Source organism: Ranitomeya imitator, chromosome 6 (genome assembly GCF_032444005.1).
Source record: "Ranitomeya imitator isolate aRanImi1 chromosome 6, aRanImi1.pri, whole genome shotgun sequence".
NCBI lineage: Eukaryota > Metazoa > Chordata > Amphibia > Anura > Dendrobatidae > Ranitomeya > Ranitomeya imitator.
This window is the reverse complement of record NC_091287.1, coordinates 110,225,441-110,246,384: the sequence shown is the minus strand read 5'-3', so window position 1 is coordinate 110,246,384 and position 20,944 is coordinate 110,225,441. Positions and strand designations below refer to the sequence as shown.

The window sequence follows — 20,944 nt, the reverse complement described above, 5'->3', positions numbered from 1 at the left end:
AATGTATGCCATGTCATGCACATGACAACGTGGCAAACACTGGATGTTCGGGCTCCCCATTCACTAATGGGGTTCAGGTCCGGGTACTGTTCTGGTACCCAGACCCGAACTTTTTTTTACTGTTCAGCCTGACCCGAACATTCAGGTGTCCGCCCATCTCTACTTATTTCATTTCCACTACTTTCTGTGAAAGTCCATGAACTGCTTCTTTGCGTATGTTGGTTAAAACTGTTCATGACCAGAAATTTTATGTTTTTGCGTTTTATTTTTTCCTCCCTTTCTTGTCCAACAAACACAGTTATATGAGGGCTTATTTTTTTTGTGGGACGCGTTGTAGTTTTGAATAACACCATTTACTTTTTCATACAATATACTAAAAAAAGGGAAAAATAATTCCCGGTCGGGCAAAATGGTGAACAAAATTTTTGGGGTTTTGTTTTCATGATAATCATTATGCCATCTACATGATTTTGCAATATGATTCTTCATGTTAGTAAAAATACAGAGATACCAAATTTGTTAGGTTTTTTTATTTTAGTTAAAAAAAAAATTGTTTTTATTTTTCTTTCAATAGGTGTGTCAGGGGCTTGTTTTTTGCTCTCTGAGCCTACATTTTTATTGGTACTATTTTGCGAAAATTCAACAATTTGATCTCTTTTTTTAATACATTTTTAGTGGGAGTGAAGCGACTGAAAAAAGTGTTTAATGTACTGTTAAAATAATTATATATGTTGATATATTGGACTTTTACTGACATGGCAATGCCAAATGTTTTAATTTTTATATTTCTTTAGTTTTTGAAAGGGGTGATTTAAAGAGAACTTGTTACCAGGTCAAAATGGTTGGTTATTTTACTCCTTCTGTTCCCCTGAGTTTTGTGGGGTTTTTTTTGTTTTGTTCTGTTTTTTTGTACTTCTTATGGTTCTCGAGATATTTTATTTTGTGCTATTTTATATGATTTTTATCAAGGCGGTAAATAGTCAGTTCTGCCTCTATACAATGGGTAAAATAAGTATTTGACACACTGCCCATTTTGCAAGTTTTCCCAGCTACAAAGAATGGAGAGGTCTGTAATTTTTATCGTAGATACACGTCGACTGTGAGAGACAGAATCTTAAAAAAAAAAATCCAGAAGATCTCATTGTATGATTTTTACATAATTAATTTTATTGCATGAAATAAATATTTGATACAGTAGAAAATCAGAACTTCATATATGCAGAAACCTTTGTTTGCAATTTCAGAGGTCAGACCTTTCCTGTACTTCTTGACCAAGTTTGGGCACACTCCAGCAAAGATTTTGGCTCATTCCTCCATACAGATCTTCTCCAGAACTTTCAGGTTGTGCCTGGGCAACATTGAGTTTCAGCTTCCTCCAAAGATTTTCTATTGGGTTCAGGTCTGGAGACTGGCTAGGCAACTCAAGGACCTTGAAATGCTTCTTACAGAGCCACTCCTTAGTTGCCTTGGCTGGATGTTTCGGGTCATTGTCATGCTGGAAGACCCAGCCACGATCTATCTTGAATGCCCTTACTGAGGGAAGGACCAAAATCTTGCGATACATGATACCATCTATTCTTATTTTCTGCACTGTATGTACATCTTCAACTGCGTCCTAGGCAGCACATACCTCACTTGTGACATGGGATATCAGCATGCGAGAGGCAGGGCATTCGTGTCCAGGTCATTTGGCGTCATCTTGGGTTCACCATTATCGTCACCTTTCTCAAAGTCACTGGCCTGCCCGCCTTCCCATTCACGGAGATCGATCGGTGTGTCAGAAAAGGCTGCATGTGTGGGCAAACCGTTCCAGCCGGACAGCTACTTCCGCTGTCTTGTCCCTTCAGAGTCTCCATTGGTAGCACCATGTTAGACAGGCCGGTGTCGCGCCAAAGTTGGGTCTTTTGCCTCATCATGTTGGCAAATATTCCTTCTGAAAGTGGTTTCGAACTGCTGCGACTAGTGAGTATGCTGTCACTCGTATTTATGAACAATTGCAGGGATAAGAGTGCCCTGGTATCAGGATCAGAGACAGATTTTTGCAGGAGCTAATCCTAGTCTATTCTCAACCTCCCAGACCACAATCCCTGCTGGTCCGAACAGGCAATTATCAGTAACATACCGCCAATACTGCAAGCAGGTTCCTGGGAGGCCCGGGGGGTGGTGCACTCCTGATGACCGATCTTGAGAGTAGTCCTTTAACTGTTTAATCTTGTTCTTTAAAGACCATGCATCTGGTTAATAAACTTCCTGTATTCCAGGCATCTGAAATCAGGTTTTTCAAGACACTGCAGTCAAACGCTCAGCACGTTATGATGTATGAGCTGCCCGAGCTCCAGCAGAAAGCCCGAGAACACATTCCTGTGTCAGAACTGAAAGCGAAAGCTCAGGAAAAACTCCAGCAAGCCAAAAGCCTCGAGTCCGGTAATGGATCTGAATTCTGCTTACTTACTGACTTCCTAAGTGTGGTACATATGTGCATTGGGGTTTTGACCCATTTAGATAGTTTCATGCATTTTGCTAAATTGGATATTGGATAAATTGGATGCTCAGCCACTAGGGAATAAGTTCATGAAGAGACTTAGAATCACAAATACATGTATAATTCACAACACATCTAATAAAATCACAATAATCAACTTATGTTTTTCATGTTCCCCTAAAGCCAGAATTAGACAACAATTTGTGGCAAAGCAGACATAAATGCTCCCTTACAATCCCTACCTCAAAAGCGTGTGGGAGCATAGACCCTGGTACCCTACTGATCCTGATAAGGGCTCTGAAATGCTCCATCGGAGTGGAGCTCCATTCATTCTCTGAGACCATTGGAGACTGTCAGATACAGCTCTTGGCTTTCTATGGCAGAATGAATGGAGCATGTGTGGCCAACGCTCCATTCCCACAGGGGACACAACACAAGCCTGTTCCTGGGATCAGTGCAGGTCCTATCGTTTGGACTCCAAAGATCAAAAAGTTAGCAACTATTCGCAAGATAGGTGATAACTTCCAATATTGAGGATAACCCTTTAACCCCTCCTGATGCCATTACTTATACTGTATCTCCAAACCATAATTCCCCAAGTTGTCCATTATGGGTCCTACGCTGCATTATGATGCTTTTTCTCCTTGGCTCCTTTCACAGTTTATCCCCACATTTAGCTGGAAGGCTTTCGATGTATATGCTAAATGGAGTGCCAGTTTGGCCACTGTCTTTCTGATTCATATCAGTATACTGCAAGCATCTGCTGAACTAAAATCATTATTCTCTTTATGTAATGTATACTACTTTATGGGATCTGTCCCAGGCGTTCATTGATGAGATATACACGGTGATTCACTTGCTGCTTTACCTGGAAAAATTGTTGTAGATTCTAAAAGAGACGGTCTATCGTACTGAAATTTGGACTATGCATACCTTGGTTCATTAGAAACAGATGTTTTAAAGTAGGTGTTGAAAATGTCCACCGTTCTCATCTAAACACGTCTGAACGCGCCTTTCCGTATTGCTCAACGTATTCCGCAGGACTTCTGGGGTCATAGCCTGAATTTCTCGATATAGGTTCTCTCAGCGTGCCTGTAATGTTCGTGGCTTGTTACTGTAGTAATAATAATGATAATAATAATCTTTTTTTATTTATATAGCGCCATCATATTCCGCAGCACTTTACAATTCAACAGCTCAAGTAATAAGTAACAGCGTTAAAGATAATACAATAATTATAGCAAAATAAGACGACCCTGCTCGTGAGAGCTTACAATCTACAATGAGGTGGGGGGGACATAAAGTACAGGTGTGTATTTACTATGATGGTCCAGCCATCTTGAGGGAATGGTGATAGATAAAGGCTGCATGAGCTTGGTTTGATAGTCATATTGCATTGTCCACAATATCATATTTATAATCAGTGATTCAGAAATAAAGATAGGAAGTCCTCAATACATTCGGGGACGAAAAGGGTAAAGCTAAAATACTACCATGTTGCATACCTTAATATAGCCAAGTATATGGTTAAATTAGACAGCACAACATAAGGTATATATACGGATAGTATCTAGTGATATTAACATAGCTCTGTGAGTTATTGATAGCAGCATATGGTATGCACAAAACACCAATGTAATACCACAATGAGGAATGCCCACATGATAAACATAGCAAGGTATATAGTTACCCTGGAACACCCGGGGACCCACCACACCCGACGCGCGTTGCTCTTGGAAATGCTTTGTCCAGGGGTTTGCACCCCCTGGTTGACCCACTTAAAAACTATACTGTACCTGTGGTATTTCGTTCTACCTTTTTAACATATCTTTTTATAAGTTGATTCAATAAAAACATTATTTGAATCTATACCTGGTGGCATATACAGCTTTTTTTTGGTGTTACTTGATAGTCTTGGGATGGGATAAAAATTTGGTATCTTTTTTTTTTTTTTTTTGCTTTTCCAGATACCAGCGTGAACGAAGATGATTTCTTGACGTTAGAGCTGTTATGTTGGTTCAAGGAACAATTCTTCAGTTGGGTGAACAATCTTCCATGTAGCAGATGTGGGGAGCAGACTCAGGCTAAAGAATCACTTTCTCCCTCTGATGATGATTTACGGTGGGGGGCCAGCCGGGTGGAGAACCATTATTGCAACAAGTGTCAATACATCAACAGGTTCCCAAGGTGGGATTTTTAGTCTTTGATTTCTTTTTTTTTTGTCTTCTATGCATGAAATCTTTGTGTCTCTTCATGAATTTCCATTTAGAAAGGAAACCTGTAGGCTTGTATCATACTTTGTGTATGGATTATTAGAGAATTAAGGTACCTTTACACTAAACGACTTACCAACGATCACGACCAGCGATACGACCTGGCCGTGATCGTTGGTAAGTCGTTGTGTGGTCGCTGGGGAGCTGTCACACAGACAACTCTCTCCAGCGACCAACGATCCGGGGAAAGACTTCGGCATCGTTGAAACTGTCTTCAACGATGCCGAAGTCCCCCTGCAGCACCCGGGTAACCAGGGTAAACATCGGGTTACTAAGTGCAGGGCCGCGCTTAGTAACCCGATATTTACCCTGGTTACCATTGTAAAAGTTAAAAAAAAAAAAACCAGTACATACTCACATTCTGATGTATGTCACGTCCCCCGGCGTTCACAGGGTTAAAACTGCTTTCGGCAGGAGCGCTGCTAATGCACGCATTGCTGCCGAGATGCACTGACTGTCAGCGCCAGCAGTAACAGTGGTGACGTCACCGCTGTGCTCTGCTTTACGGCCAGAATGTGAGTATGTACTGTTTTTTTTTTTTTTACTTTTACAATGGTAACCAGGGTAAATATCGGGTTACTAAGCGCGGCCCTGCGCTTAGTAACCCGATATTTACCCTGGTTACAAGTGAACACATCGCTGGATCGGCGTCACACACGCCGATCCAGCGATGACAGCGGGTGATCAGCGACCAAAAAATGGTCCTGATCATTCAACCAATGACCAACGATCTCCCAGCAGGGGCCTGATCGTTGGTCGCTGACACACATAACGAGATAGTTAGCGGGATCGTTGCTACGTCACCAAAAGCGTGACGTTTAAACGATATCGTTAACGATATCGTTATGTGTGACTCCAGCTTTAGTGGCTTTCACTGATATAAAAGTTTGATATTCTTGTTCAAGGGCATGAGTTCACCAAGAATTTCACAATAAGTGATTAGAGATGAACAAAAATTCCCTTAGCCATGTTCTGCCAGTGATTATATTTTTAATTAACCCCTTAATCACTGCCGAGATCTGACGGCCAGTACCGAATAACGGTGATCAGAAAAAAGTCTGATTTAAAATTAATTTCTCACTCCTCTGAAATGATGTAACATATCAGAAAAGAGATAAGTGGGGTCCCTCAAGCCTCCCTCAACACCTTCGCTATTCCCGTTCCCTCCTGCTCCATCCCCCAACTTCATCTTTCTTGAAAGAAAATGGCAGGCAAATGCTCAGTATGCCCTCCGAGATCTGAAGGCAAGTATCCGGCAACAATAGGAAATTTTTCCTATTGGTTCTTTTTGATGACTGTGATAGGGTCTATCACAGTGATCAAAATAAAAAAAATTGTAAATCAAATACCTCTTTGTCACCTCCTTAGTTAGATAAAAAAAATTACTATATATATATCTATATTAGTGAAAAAATTGGAACAGCATCAAATTACTACCTTACAAGGCATGCAGAGCTCTCCCGACCAGCAATCTAATGGTCAAAAAGTAATAAACTCAAAAAAAAGGAAAAGCAGCACAAAATAATTGAAAAAAAGTGGACTTATTTTTTTCAATTATTTTGTGCTGCTTTTCCTTTTTTTTGAGTTTATATATATATATATATATATATATATATATATATATATATATATATATATATATATATTTCAATTTTTTGCAGTTAGGGTTGTGTTACGGTTGGAATTAGAATTGGGATTTTTCAAAAGCAAGTGCTTGCTACTCGAGTTTGCATTGGGTGCTCTGGTATGCACAGAGTATTGCAGATCCCCACATGTTTTTTGGGCGGCATCTAACAGCCACAAAACTTGCGGGGCAGGGACTCGAGCATGTCACTCGAGCACCCGGGATATCTGATGCGTAACCGAGCACCCAATGTAAACTGGAGTAGTGAGCACGTCCACTCAACACTAATGACAACATGTTCAATATGATGACCTATTGTTATCAAATTCTGTCTCCTGTGGGTTCAAAATGCTCACTATACCCGTGGATAAAATTCTTGAGGGGGTGTGGTTTCCAAAATGGGGTTATTTATGTGGGGTTTCCACTGATTAGGCATATTAGGAGCTCTCCAAACGCGACATGGCGTCCACTAATTGTTCCAGCAAATTTTACATTCAAAAAGTCAAATGGTGCTCCTTCCCTTCCAAGTCCTGCCGTGCACCCAAACAGTAGATTTCCCCCCATAAATGGGGTATCGGCATATTCAGGAGAAATTGCACAAATATTAATATACACGTGTAACTTTTCCAAGTATAAGTCCAACAATACCTTTACATGGCCGGGCCGTTCCTCTGTTACTGATAAATCAGCGTTTCGGCTGTAGATGTGAAACCTATGCCTCGCTCAGCGCCGCCACCTCCTGCTTGACTGTCAGCCTCTATGCTGTGTGAGTTCAGGCAAAGATGCCGTCAGCCAAGCAGGATGGAGGTGGTGCTGGCCTGGGAATTTACTTAGTTGGCTTCCTAAAAAATTTAGGGTAAATGAGCGCTTATATGTTATCAACAAATAAATTCCATTACTTTCAATTCTTCAAAGGGGACCTGTCATCAGAAAAAGCGTTATTAACCTGCCTGGTGCCTGCACATAGCCTAATGCTGCGGGGAGATAGTGAACTTTATTATCCTCAGCAGCAATCCTTTTTCAGTCACAGGGTGTGGCGCTGGCACTGGTTTAGTCACCTCTCTGAGAAAACAGAGCGGTGGCTGTAACCGTGCCCCGACCCTGACTGACCACCGGCCCTAATACTGGGGCCACGGTTACAGCCGCCACTATGTTCTCATAGTAGTGACTGAAGTGGTGCCCCTGTGACTGACACCGAGCCCCCGTCCTGATTGATACTGACTCAGCATTAAGGTCGGCTGTTAGTCAGGGCCGGGGCGCGGTTACAACCACTGCTCTGTATTCTCAGAGTGGTGACTGAACTGGCGCCTCCCCATGACTGAAACCGCGCCCCCGTCCTGATTGATACTGACTCAGCATTAAGGTCGGCTGTTAGTCAGGGCCGGGGCGCGGTTTCAGCCTCCGCTCTTTATTCTCAGAGTGGTGACTGAATCGGCGCCGCCCCATGACTGAAACTAAGGTTGGCTGTTAGTCAGGGCCGGGGGTGTGGTTACAGCCGCTGCTCTGTATTCTCAGAGTGGTAGAAAAACAGAAAAACCTTTCAGCCCACCCAGTAGAAACATTCGTCTGTAGTCCACATAATGTCTGAGCATGGAAAAAACATCTCTGTCTGACGTTGAAACTTGTGCACATGGAAAGAAAACTTCCAGCTCCAGGAGTAAAATGTATTCCTGGAGCTGGATTTTTCTTTCCATGTGCACAAATTCTCAGAGTGGTGACTGATCCCACGCCGGTGCCTCCCCCATGACTGAAACAGGAACGCAGGATGGCAGTAAAGTTAATTTTCTCCCTGGAGTGTTCTTTCTGGTGACAGGTTCCCTTTAATGTTTTAAATAAATAATTCAGCAGTTAGAAAGACTTGCCATTTTCTACGTACAAGGTGAGTAAGTGCACAGTATGTTTACTGAAATCCTTTATTTTTTTATACTTTAGGTATAATGACCCAGGAAAGCTTTTAGAAACCAAACGTGGACGGTGCGGGGAATGGGCCAACTGCTTTACCTTGTGCTGCAGGGCTTTGGGGCTGGAAGCAAGATATGTGTGGGACGCTACAGGTGAGCTGGAGACTCAAAAGCAACATCCATCTCATGTTCTCTTTGCTATTGAGATGGAGGAACCAAAAATATAAAATTGGGTGAATATAACATTTACATGTTACTGGTAGAGATATTTTCTTTTGCCTAAACTACTGGGAAGAAAAGGTCTTTAAAATGTTTACATTGAAAACTTGGATTCATAAGAGTTATCTGATCCATTTTTTTCAAGTTGGATTGTGGCATTTGTCTTATAGCATTACTCCACAAAAAACAAGTTATCTTATATCCATTAGATAGGGGATAACTTGCTGATCGCGGGGGTTCCAACCACTGACACCTCCATCGATCTCAAGATCAGGTCTTTGGCAACCCATGAGCAGACATGCTCATACTCTTCCTCCACTTCGCTCATTGTCTGTGGGACTTGCAAGCCCTGTTCTTGGGGTGCCAAAGCCCTGATCTCTGGCTTGCCAGGAGTCCCAGCGGTCAGACGCCCAGTGATCAGCAAGTTATCCCCTATCCATTAAATAGAGAATAACTTTTTTTTTTTTCAGGAATAATCCTTGAATGGTCAATATGTGAAATCATGTCATTAGAATTTAGTTTCTTATTGGTGAAATCCTATCTGTGTTTTTTTATTATTATTTTAACTCTTGAATGAAATCTACAATGCCATGTCACAAATAAGTGCATGTTTTCATACTCTGCAGATCATGTCTGGACTGAGGTGTTCTCTTCATCTCAAAACAGATGGCTTCATTGTGACCCCTGTGAGAATGCCTGTGACAAACCCCTCCTGTATGAAGTCGGATGGGGGAAAAAGCTTTCATATATCATTGCCTTCTCCAAAGACGAGGTATGTCTAACTTGTGAGTAAATTCATATATGTAACATATAGTCATCAACATTGCGACAACATGAGAGGTCTGTGGAAAGGCTTCTTCTCTCTCCTACACATTCCTAGTCCTTCAATTTGACAGTAGTGATGAGCGAGTGTACTGGTTACTCGGGTTTTCCTGAGCATGCTCGGGTGGTCTCCGAGTACCGTATTTTCCGGTGTATAAGACGACTTTTTAACCCCTGAAAATCGTCCCAAAAGTCGGGGGTCGTCTTATACGCCGGGTACGGCTGCAGGGACCGATCCTGGATGGTTCGCAGGGTCTGAAGGAAAGGAGACTCTCCTTCAGGCCCTGGGATCCATATTCATGTAAAAAATAAAGAATAAAATAAAAAATATGGATATACTCACCCCTCGGACGGCCCCTGGCTCTCAGCGGTGCAAGTGTCTGCCTCCGTTCCTAAGAATGCAGTGAGTGAAGGACCTTCGATGACATCGCGGTCACGTAATGAGTATACTCGCTCATCACTATTTGACAAGAAAGTAAAAACGCAATAGAAATTTTAACTTCTAAATCCTGTCCATAGGTTGTGGACGTCACTTGGAGGTATTCGTGTAAACATGAAGACGTCATCTCCAGGAGAAAGGATGTTCGAGAAAGTTGGTTAAGAGAAACAATTGCTGGTCTCAACAAGACGGTAAGAAAATACTTGGATCGTTCAGAGACAGCGTGTGTTGTACTATAGAGGGTTGAAAACCAATTTTAGAATACTCACTCTGACTCAGGCGTCATTAAGACATCCACATATATTTTTGGGTAGGGAAAAAATGAAACATTTTTCATCAGTATGCTAGATCCAGTTTTCATCCATTTGTGGTGTATGTCCATTTCACCATTGGTGTGGCATATGTTTTTATCATATAGAAAGAAAAATTGAAAATTTAAACTGCTTCTACTTATTGTCATGCTGGCGACTTTCATGCCTTCTCAGCGTCGCCCTATTCGCAGCGTTCACCGCTCTGATTCTCCATGTGTCAGGCCACTGTGGTGAGTCCTCATGCAGTACTGCTGGATATCTCTGCTGTCTCCACCTGGCAATAAGAAGGTGCGGCCACATCCTGCCGGAATTTAACCCTGCTGTGTCTTGCAGGGTTTGTTTTCCCCAGCCTATCCCTTGTTAGGCTAGGGATATATTAGGCAGCTCCTCCCTCTCTACCCTTGCCTGAGCATAGGTTCCTAGTTGCAGTCTGCTGCTAGGTGTTCGCGTTTGCACATGTTTGATTTGACTTCCATTTCTGACCTGGCTTATTTAATTGTCTCACTCTCCACTCCTAACTAAAGGTACCGTCACACTGAACGATATCGCTAGCGATCCGTGACGTTGCAGCGTCCTGGCTAGCGATATCGTTCAGTTTGACACGCAGCAGCGATCAGAATCCTGCTGTGATGTCGTTGGTCGCTGCAGAATGTCCAGCACTTTATTTCGTCGCTGGACTCCCTGCAGACATCGCTGAATCGGCGTGTGTGACGCCGATTCAGCGATGTATTCACTGTTAACCAGGGTAAACATCGGGTTACTAAGCGCAGGGCCGCGCTTAGTAACCCGATGTTTACCCTGGTTACCATCGTAAAAGTAAAAAAAACAAACACTACATACTTACATTCCGCTGTCTGTCCCCGGCGCTGTGCTTCTCTGCACTGGCTGTGAGCGCCGGCCAGCCGGAAAGCACAGCGGTGACGTCACCGCTCTGCTTTCCGGCCGCTGTGCTCACAGCCAGTGCAGGAAAGCACAGCGCCGGGGACAGACAGCGGAATGTAAGTATGTAGTGTTTGTTTTTTTTACTTTTACGATGGTAACCGGGGTAAACATCGGGTTACTAAGCGCGGCCCTGCGCTTAGTAACCCGATGTTTACCCTGGTTACCAGCATCGTTGATCGCTGGAGAGCGGTCTGTGTGACAGCTCTCCAGCGACCAAACAGCGACGCCGCAGCGATATCGACATCGTTGTCGGTATCGCTGCAGCGTCGCTGAGTGTGAAGGTACCTTAAGGCTTTGTATAGTGAACCTGAGCTGCCTGCCCCAATCTTGGACTGAATACACTTTTGTTTGCCCTTCTGCCCTGATCCTCCGGTCAGCTGCTGCACGTCCAGGTACTGCCCTGAAGTGACACCTGGCAACTACCTGCGGCCAAGCCTATCCTCACCATCAGAGGATATAGCGAAAACCAGGTAGTCACTTAGTCATGCCCCTCCAGATAAAAACCCGGCCCATGGCGCAATAGGTCCACACCCACCGCCGTCACACTCATGGAGAGTTACGGTTTAACGTTCATAAAACCTTGGTCCAGCGGTCTTGCTTGTAGTTAGTCCATGGCCAGCAGACCAGAGTCCTGCTGGCATCTACAAAACTTCTTCTGATTTGTATGCCAGGTACATAGTCATTGTACGTGAATCATGCTGCAATGGTGACAGACGTCATACCAGGCCTACTAATCAGATTAAGTGTCAACGACTATAGCAGGTAGCAAGAGGTTCATAGGGCTCTGGTTCAGGGGCCACAGACTACCGACATGACTCAACTCTAATGCCCTCTTTCCTGGGACATCAAGTCAGAAGCATCAATGCTTCTACATTGTAGTGACCTGGATAATTTTTGTGTATTACCTTTAGCGACAACAGTCCTTGCCAGAACAAAGAAAAAAGGAGCTGCTTGGGAGGCTGATAGTGGAGATTGTGGAGTTTATGTCTCCAAAGACGCCCAAACCTGGTGATCTTGGTGGTCGAGTGTCAGGATCTGTAGCCTGGCGGATGGCACGAGGAGAAACTGGCTTGCAGGTAATTAAAGATCCCATACAGCTAAGGTCTCATTCAGACAGCAGTTATTTTTCTTGCATGTTAAAACACAGACGGAAATTCATCAGTGCTTAGGATCTGAATCTCATCAATGATAGGTCAGTGTGTCCTTAATACCAGCAATGATTTATCTGTAATTTTCTCGTTCGAAATAAAATAAATTGCTAAATTTCTCCTATCCATTGTAGTAATGGATAATCATGGACAGCACACAGATGACAGTGTCTACTGTCTGTGATTTTTCATGGATCCATAGACTAGTATGGGTTATTTTGGTCGCAATCAAAACATGTTTCCATTTTTTCTTGTATACACAGAGTCCCCAAAAAAAAAACCCTGCAGATTTACCAGTTCTCTAAATGCTGAGCTCTGTTTAACCCTGCCCCACCCCACTGATTTGCAGCTTTCTGTGTACACTGTGCATAGGCATTGAGCGGCCAATCATTGGTGGGGGCGGGGTTGTACTACCTGGTAACAGGTTTGCTACTCCTCTAGTGATGATCTCCTGTTGATAAAACTAATTTTTATCTAAACTACAACAAACAGCCCAGTGAGTGACATATCTTTGGAATCAGGGCCCCTGTCTCTACATTGTGGTACTCTCAGATTAGGTGGCAAAAAATTTGAAATATTCCCTTTAATGGGAAAACGCAAACCTGCTGCTCCCAGACCCTATTGGTCAAGTGTTGTTTCCAACGGACGCAAAAGACTTGGCACAGAAATCCAACATTCCGGTCCTTCTTTTCCTGGACATTGGCTATTGAGAGAACCTGGTGAACCCCATTCTCACTAAACGATTGTCCGATCCTGCCAGAATCTGTGCGTTTCTGCTACAGTTAATTGTTTCTACGCTACAATCATTGTATGCCAATAATTTATAATATCCAAGGCAGCATGTCTATACGATCGCGTAAAGCGGCGTAGATACTAGAGAAGACTGTCCTGTAATTGCTCCATCGTAACACTATCATCAGATAATGATTGTCATCTTCTGTTTGACTTCAGGCCAAGAGTTTCATTTTCGTACCAACTGAAAAAGAGAAAGCTGACAAACGTTTCCATCTTCAGTACAACATTGTCGACGATCGCTATACGAGAGTCTCAAATAACAACGAAGTGATCAGTGGCTGGGAAAATGGAGTCTGGGTGACCGAGTCTATATGTCGGAAAGTGGAGAATGACTGGAAAATGGTAAATCTAAATTGATCGAAACCGACCCTGATATACATAATAACAGAAGTGGACATTTTAGTAAAATTATATTATTGTTTTGTTATATTTGATGAGAATGACATTGTTTCTTCAATAAGTCAACAACAAAAATCCCTGCCTGAACATAGACTTAAAGGAAATCTGTCTATAGGATCGACCCGAAGCCGCCTATATGGACATGTAGGTCATAGGAAGCTGAGTAAAATGAAACCTCGATATTTGCAATGTGATATTTTATCTCAGAAAAAATCCTAATTTTTTGAATATATAAATAAGTTGTTAAGATCTATGGGCCGGACATAGATCTTCCTGAGAATCTGCCTCCAGAGCTTATTTTACATGAAAAGGGACATTATCAGTGTGAGACATGTAATGACTGACAGTCTGCTCTTTTGATATACATGTCTCACACTGGTAACAGCCAGATTTTTTGGGAGATCTGTGTCCGCTCCTCAGCTCATTTACATATTAAGATAAGATGTGAATTTCTCTGGCATAAGACATCAGATCGCAGATATCAAGATGTAATTTTATTCAGCTTTTCTATGAGCTGCATGCCCATATAGATGGCTTAGGAGGGTTGATCCTACTGATAGATGCCCTTTAAAGGGAACCTTTAAAACATGTCAACTGTCCCCAGTGCGTTGTTAGTGATGCAGTGTGCAAGTCATAGGGGTGTACTTCATATCAATCAGTCACGCAATGAAGCACACCCCTATGTCTAAATGAGCAGGTACGACATAACTACATCAAGTGCTTTTTGCACATAATTGGACAGCTGTAATGAAACGTGTTAGTGATGCACATTGCAGCAACGCACTGTGGATAGTTTACATTGGGGACAGTGTTATGCAGCCATCACCTTCCACCATCGACAGAAACCGGAGACATCCCCATTCACTGTTGTTTAACCCCATAAAAGCTGTGTTAATCACTGATACAGGCATTTAAGATACAGGTTGATGGGCTCCTAAAGAGGCTCCTATTACTGCCTTCTTTGTACTGCTTGTGTCACTGGCCTGGCATCATAGGAGATTGTTAAATGCACTATATGTTATGATTTATTGTAGTATAAATTACAAGCGATGAAATGATCGCAGGTCTCCAAGGGAGACTGAAATTTTTTTTTTAAGTATTAACAAGAAATTTAAAAAAATAATTTACTTACGCCCACCTTCTTCGCTAGTTGAAAATAAATAAAAAAAAACCAAACATATTTGTCTGGAAATGTCTGATCTTTTAACCCCTTTCCGATATTGGGCGTAATAGTATGCCAATGTCAGAGTGCTTCCCTTGATGCGGGCTCCGGCGGTGAGCCCACATTTTTCCCAGGAAATGTCAGCTGTTTTGAACCGCTAACATGTGCCCGCAATAGCCGCGGGTGGAATCTCTGACAGCAGCATTTAAATCGCACCGGAAATACGCACACCAGTGACCCCATCACGTGATCGGGGGTCACCGGTGTGTTGGCATAACAACCCGAGGTCTCCCGGAGACCTCTATGGTTGTCACTGCCGGATTACTATGAGCGACACCCTGTGATCGGCGCTCATAGCAAGCAAGTAAATCTGCTATATAGAGGTGATCTGAACATTGCCTCTATGTAGCAGAGCCGATCGGGTTGTGGCAGCTTCTAGTTTCCTATGGAGACTGTTGAAGCATGCCAAAAGTTAAAAAAAATGTTTTTAAAAATATAAAAAATATATAAAAGTTCAAATCACCCCCTTTTCGCCCCATTCAAAATAAAACAATAAAAAAAAAATCAAACATACACATATTTGTTATCAATGTGTTCAGAATCTCTCGATCTATCAATAAAAAAAAAAGATTAACCTGATCGCTAAATGGTGTAGCGATAAAAAAAGTCAAAATGCCAGAATTACGTTTTTTTGGTCATCGCGACATTGCATTAAAATGCAGTAATGGGCGATCAAAAGAACGTATCTGCACCAAAATGGGATCATTAAAAACGTCAGCTCAGCACGCAAAAAATAAGCCCTCACCCAACCCCGGATCAAGAAAAATGGAGACACTACAGTTATCGGAAAATGACGCAATTTATACTTTTTTTTTTTTTTTTTTTAACAGAGTTTGGAATTTTTTTTTTACCATTTAGATAAAAAGAACCTAGACATGTTTGGTGTCTAGGAACTTGTAATGACCTAAATAGCAAAGCCACTAGAGACTCAAGGTCTACAAAAATTCAATTTTCAACAGCAGACAAAAAAAAGGCAGCAACACTTACCTGCCCAGATCTTGGAACAAATGCACTGCAGGGTGCAGCCAGCCCATAAAGCAAGATGTTAGCAACACAGGTGCAAAATACCAGATCAACAGCCACTTCTCCACCACCGCTGCACTGATGGTCCCTCCAGTCTTTGTACATTGTTTAGCAGTGATGACCATGATCATGTGACCGCTGCAGCCAGTCTTTGGTCTCTGTATTCAAGCGCAGATCGTGCTATTGTCCCCAAATGTATCTGAAGGGGTACAGTTTGGTCTAGAAATATTTGGACAGTGACAGAATTTTCATGATTTGGGCTTGGCACAGAGGGTTTTTTTTATTTAAAATGAAACAACTGAGATGCAGTTGAAGTCTTTCAGGTTTTATTAAAGGGAACCTGTCAGCAGGATTGTGCACAGTAACCTACACACAGTGTCAGGTCGGCGCCGTTATACTGTTTAAAATGATACCTTGGTTGATGAAATCCATCTTGTGGTTGTTATGTAATCTTTATTTTCAGTTAATGATTTGCTCATGCCCTGGGGCAGCCTGTGGGGGTCTTCATGTGGTGATCTGATTAGGTGTTCACCAGTATGGCAATGATCCCTCAGTGACCTTCCCCCTAGTTTACATAATGAATATCATGTATCACCTTCATCCGGCAGGCGGCGGCGGCGTCTGCGCTGCAGAATGATCACATGTATAATTTGCATTTAATTATTTTATTTGCTGGTATAAATAGATTCAGAAAAAAAAATTCTGGTGCCATTATGCTGGTGTAAAAAACTTTGAAAACTCTCTCAAACCTATAATTTTGGCGCAACTTGAGGCTGTGCTAAAGTTATGTGATTTTTGTCATTTTCAGGCCATTTACACCCAGCTTAGATAAATTCATGGCTAGTGCCGCCACAAAACTTACTTGAGCAGTGACTGCAGTAAGATTTGTGGCAGGGCGCACACGGAGGTGCTCAGCACTCGTCCAACTCTCCAACACATCTCCTTATCAAGACTGGCGTGATCAATGGCGGTCATGATAAATCAGCCCCACAAGGTTGCTGTTGGCTGCCTTCCATCTCCCATGACCTCCCCAGAAACATGCACGCTTATTTTGGCAGAGCATGCATGCTTTTTTCAATGTGGAAATGGAGTCAAACATTACCAAAACTTCTCAGATAGCCACTTTTCTCAATTATGAGCCTTGATTCTCCCAACAATGGCCAGTTAGGAGGCTCCCGTCCACACTAGAGGAAGTGGACAATAGAGATTAGGTAAATGTCAGACAAAATACCTGTATTTCACCTAGAATGACACGTGCCATCAATAGATCCAGAAAAGACTATAAAGGAATGGCTTATTCGTGTCTTCTGTATGCACAGCCGTACCCGGTAACTACAATCTATCAGTGTCCTCCCCAGAACCAATAACCCTATCTCTGTCTTACAGGTATATTTGGCCCGGACAGAAGGTTCCTCTTCTGCTAAAATTGGCTGGAAGTTTGAATGTGCCTCAGTGGGACTGAGCATCGAAAGTATAAGTGTCCGAACCAGTAGCCAGACTTTCCACAGTGGAAACATAAACTGGCAGTTGCATTCTCAAGAAACACAAGTAGAAGCTAATGCTGGTAACGTTGGCCTAATGTTTATTATGAAAGTTATCTAAAAGTTTTAGAAAGACAATTAAGATGTTGAAGGAAAATACTCCAGAGCTCCTGGTCAGTCCAGAGACTGCCAAACCAGTTCTTAGCTCCGGACTCCCACCAGCATGTAATAATGCACCTACTAATATGGGTGGGCTCAATAATATGTTTTCCTCAGAAGATATAAAAACTTAAAGGAGGTTTTCCAGTTTCAGAAATCCTTGCTGAAGTTCGTTTTAAGAAGAAAAACACCTGACTTTTACTCACCCTCCCTAGGTCCATCACTGATCTCTGCCACAGCTTGTCTGTTATTGACTGCAGTGCTGATGTCTCATTGGCAGCAAATTGGGCAGAACCGCTGAGCTCAGGTATTGGTTGCAGCTCTGGCGACTGATATCAGTGCTGTAGACTTGACACAGGACCCTGGGAGGGTGAGGAAAGTGCTTTTATTTTAAAATAAACTGCGCTGTCAGGACAGGGAAACCCCTTAAAACTCAATAATTACACTACTCAATCTAGGCTTGATGTACAGTGTCAGAGTAAGGAGACTGCGGCTTCTTTCTGTGTAGTGGCCGTTCTCTATTAATGCAGTCCAGAACCTGTTTACATCTGGTCATCACCAGAGCTGGAAACGGCTAATTAGTGGGGGTTCAGGTTGTCTGACACCCACCAAACTCATATTAATGACCTATCGTAAAGATGGGTCATCAGTATCATAAGTCTGGAAACTCATATAGGAAAGTTAATCATTTAGTGGGTCCGGGGTTTATCATGTCTTATTCACGGCACTTTTGAACGATCTCGTCCTGTACGTACATCAACAAAGTTTTGTTAAAATGCATTCGTACAAGAGAGCTGTCCTGATGGTGATCTGCTGATTGGCAACTATTCGGAAGGTGTAAAGATCCTCAATCGGGGATCTTCAACGCCTACAACGTCATTAATGAGCTGAGTTGTACAAGTCAAAACGAGAAGCTACCCCATACTTGCTGTACTTCTCACATGTGAGAACTCTGTTTACATATTCAAAGCCACTGTCTTTCCAAAGCTCGATGTGGCACCTCTTTTTGCGAAAGCTAAATGTCCCTCATATACAATATAGCCTGCCTAGATTGTTGATTTCAGTGGGATCAGCCAACTATCTGATATGTATGAGACCTTCCCAAATTTCCTGACAGATGATGTAGTGGGGATAAGGGTCGGGTTGGTGGAATTCAAGCACCAGATTTCTTTTGTTTTCCATGCAGATAAGGGGCTGCTGGGCAAAAGTGCAGCAACTTCGTGCTCCCTTTAGAGAATCAAGCAAAGAATTCACATATATGGGGAAGTAGGGGGACAGAGCTGTAGGCTATTCAAGCATGTACTTGACAGCTGTGTACCGTGGCCCTTTACGTGAGTGAGACATGCCCCGTACTTGCATTGCCCGAAATGGTGTGTAGTTCACATTTTACCTTTTTATTACGTTTTTGTTCCTGTCTATGTAAACCATTATTCAATAATTTGTCTTTCCCTCCGCAGATACAGCCCTGCATTCTTACCCAGAGTTTGGTAATGCGTCGGACGTCGTACTCGAAGCCAATCTGAGCGGCGGAGAAGAAGATGCTGCCTGGCAACACACACAATTGTTTCGAGAGAGCCTCAGTGCGACTGAACACTCTTTGGAAATTATTATCACTCTTAAAGAACGATCCTAGTCTAGTATTTTTACATATTTAAGTATGGTTTGTCTGCTGTTAAGAGTTTTCTGTCGGGATCAGCCGTGCGAAGGAGAGATTGCAGCGTTTCCATGGACAGTTTGACACTATCTTTACTGTTGTACGGTTTTCCCCCGAGGTGCACACACAAGGACACACTGGATGGCGATGAAGCTGGCGACTTCTGCATCGCAGTGTTTAGAACATAACTGTTTTAAAGGTTTTATTGCGTTTTTAAAAATCTTAACTGAACAGTGTGTCTGTTAAAAGGATTTTGGAAGCCATATCTTTTGCTTGATAGATGAAGTATACGGCTTTGACAGTTGTGGCATTTTACATGCACTTTTTACTAGAAATATTTATTTTTTCATTATCAAAAGTGCCTAAAAGTTGGCTACAGCAGCAATTACAGCTCAGCTTTCATTTTTTTAACCCCTTCCCTCTTTAGCCAATTTTAGTTTGTTCCTCTCTTTCTTCCAAGATGCCTGTGTATTTCTCCGTCACCATAGCCGTATGAGGGGCTGCTTTTTTCACAATGAGTTGTCATTTTTAACCCCTTTCCGATATGTGCTGTAATAACACGCACTTGTTTACCGCCTGTTTGGTGTGGGCTCCGACTCTGAGCCCGCACCTTTTTGGGCACATGACATCTGATCTATACAGCTGACATGTGCCCACAACAGCCGCAGGTAGAATCGCGATCCACCTGCGGCTGTTAACTAGTTAAATGCAGCTGTCAATCTTTGACATTTAACTTGCGCTTTCAGGAAGTGCATCACTGGCTCTGTCCATCGGTGACCCCGTCACATGGTCGCGGATCACCGATGGGTTCGGCATGACAACCAAAGGTCTGCAGCAGAGCCCTGTGGTTGGCACTCATAGCAAGTGAGCATTTGTGCTACATACAGGTGATCTGATCATCGCCTGTATGTAGCAGAGGCGATCAAAGTCCTGCAGCTCCTAGTCTCCCATGAAGTCTATTGAAGCATGCAAAAAGTGAAAAAAAAAAAGTTTTTAAAAATAAAAAAAAAAAATATATATATATATATATATATATATATATATATAATTTCAAATCACCCCCTTTTCGCCCCATTCAAAATAAAGCAATAAAAAAAATCAAATATACACATATTTGGTAGCTGTGTTCAAAATCACCAGATCTATCAATATAAAAAATAATTAACCCGATCAGTAAACGGCGTAAGGAGAAAAAAAATTCAAAACGCCAGAATTACGTTTTTTGGTCGCCGCTACATTGCAATAAAATGCGATAACGGGCCAAAATGGTATCAATAAAAACGTCAGCTCGGCGTGTAAAAAATAAGCCCTTACCCAGCTCCAGATCACGAAAAGTGAACTACAGGTCTCAGAAAATGGCATCATTTTTATTTATTTATTTTTTTGGGATTTTTCTCTACCACTTAAAAAAGAATCTAGACATGTTTGGTGTCTGTGAACTCGTAATGACGGGTCAGATTTAGCATATAGTGAACATGGAAAAAAAACAAAAAACTGGAATTGTACTTATTTTTTTCAATTTTACCGCTGTTGGAATTTTTTTCCCATTTTCCAATACACGATATGTTAAAACCAATGGTGTCGTTCAAAGCTTCAACTTTTCCCGCAAGGCTATATTGAGAGAAAAATTTAAAAAAAATGTATGGCTCTGGGAAAAAGGGGAGTAAAAAAACAAAAACGGAAAATGGCCCGGGGGTAAAGAAGTTAAAGGTACAATTCATTTCACCATATAAAGCACTGACAAAAAACAAATCCAAGTGGGGTGAAACAGTAAAAAAACAAACAAAAACAAATTGTGCTATTGTCTTTTGGGGGGTTTTGTTTAGACGGCATTCAGTGTGCTGTACAACAAAGACCTGGCAACATGATTCTTCAGGTCAGTACATCTTCTGCTATAGGAAGTGTATATTTTTTATTATTTTAATGGTTTTAAAAAATTCAAAACTTTGCAAAAAAAATAAAAAAATAAATTGGTTTGCCATTTTCTGAGACCCATAACTTTTTTAAAATTTTTCCATCAAGGATCAAAGCAGGGCTTGTTTCTCGGTTG

The 20,944-nt window shown here is 42.1% G+C and overlaps 1 protein-coding gene across 1 annotated transcript in view; it reads left to right on the top strand.

The window, feature by feature from the left end:
- NGLY1 (N-glycanase 1) overlaps positions 1–19,125 on the top strand; it is a 33,751-nt gene extending 14,626 nt beyond the window's left edge. Inside the window, exons 4-12 of the mRNA XM_069730003.1 lie at positions 2,262–2,424; positions 4,450–4,669; positions 8,312–8,433; positions 9,126–9,271; positions 9,841–9,951; positions 11,925–12,089; positions 13,113–13,298; positions 16,987–17,164; positions 18,698–19,125. Coding sequence (XP_069586104.1) covers positions 2,262–2,424; positions 4,450–4,669; positions 8,312–8,433; positions 9,126–9,271; positions 9,841–9,951; positions 11,925–12,089; positions 13,113–13,298; positions 16,987–17,164; positions 18,698–18,873 — 1,467 coding nt within the window. The 3' untranslated portion in view covers positions 18,874–19,125. The remainder of the gene's footprint in view (positions 1–2,261; positions 2,425–4,449; positions 4,670–8,311; positions 8,434–9,125; positions 9,272–9,840; positions 9,952–11,924; positions 12,090–13,112; positions 13,299–16,986; positions 17,165–18,697) is intronic.
- Positions 19,126–20,944: the final 1,819 nt, after the last annotated feature.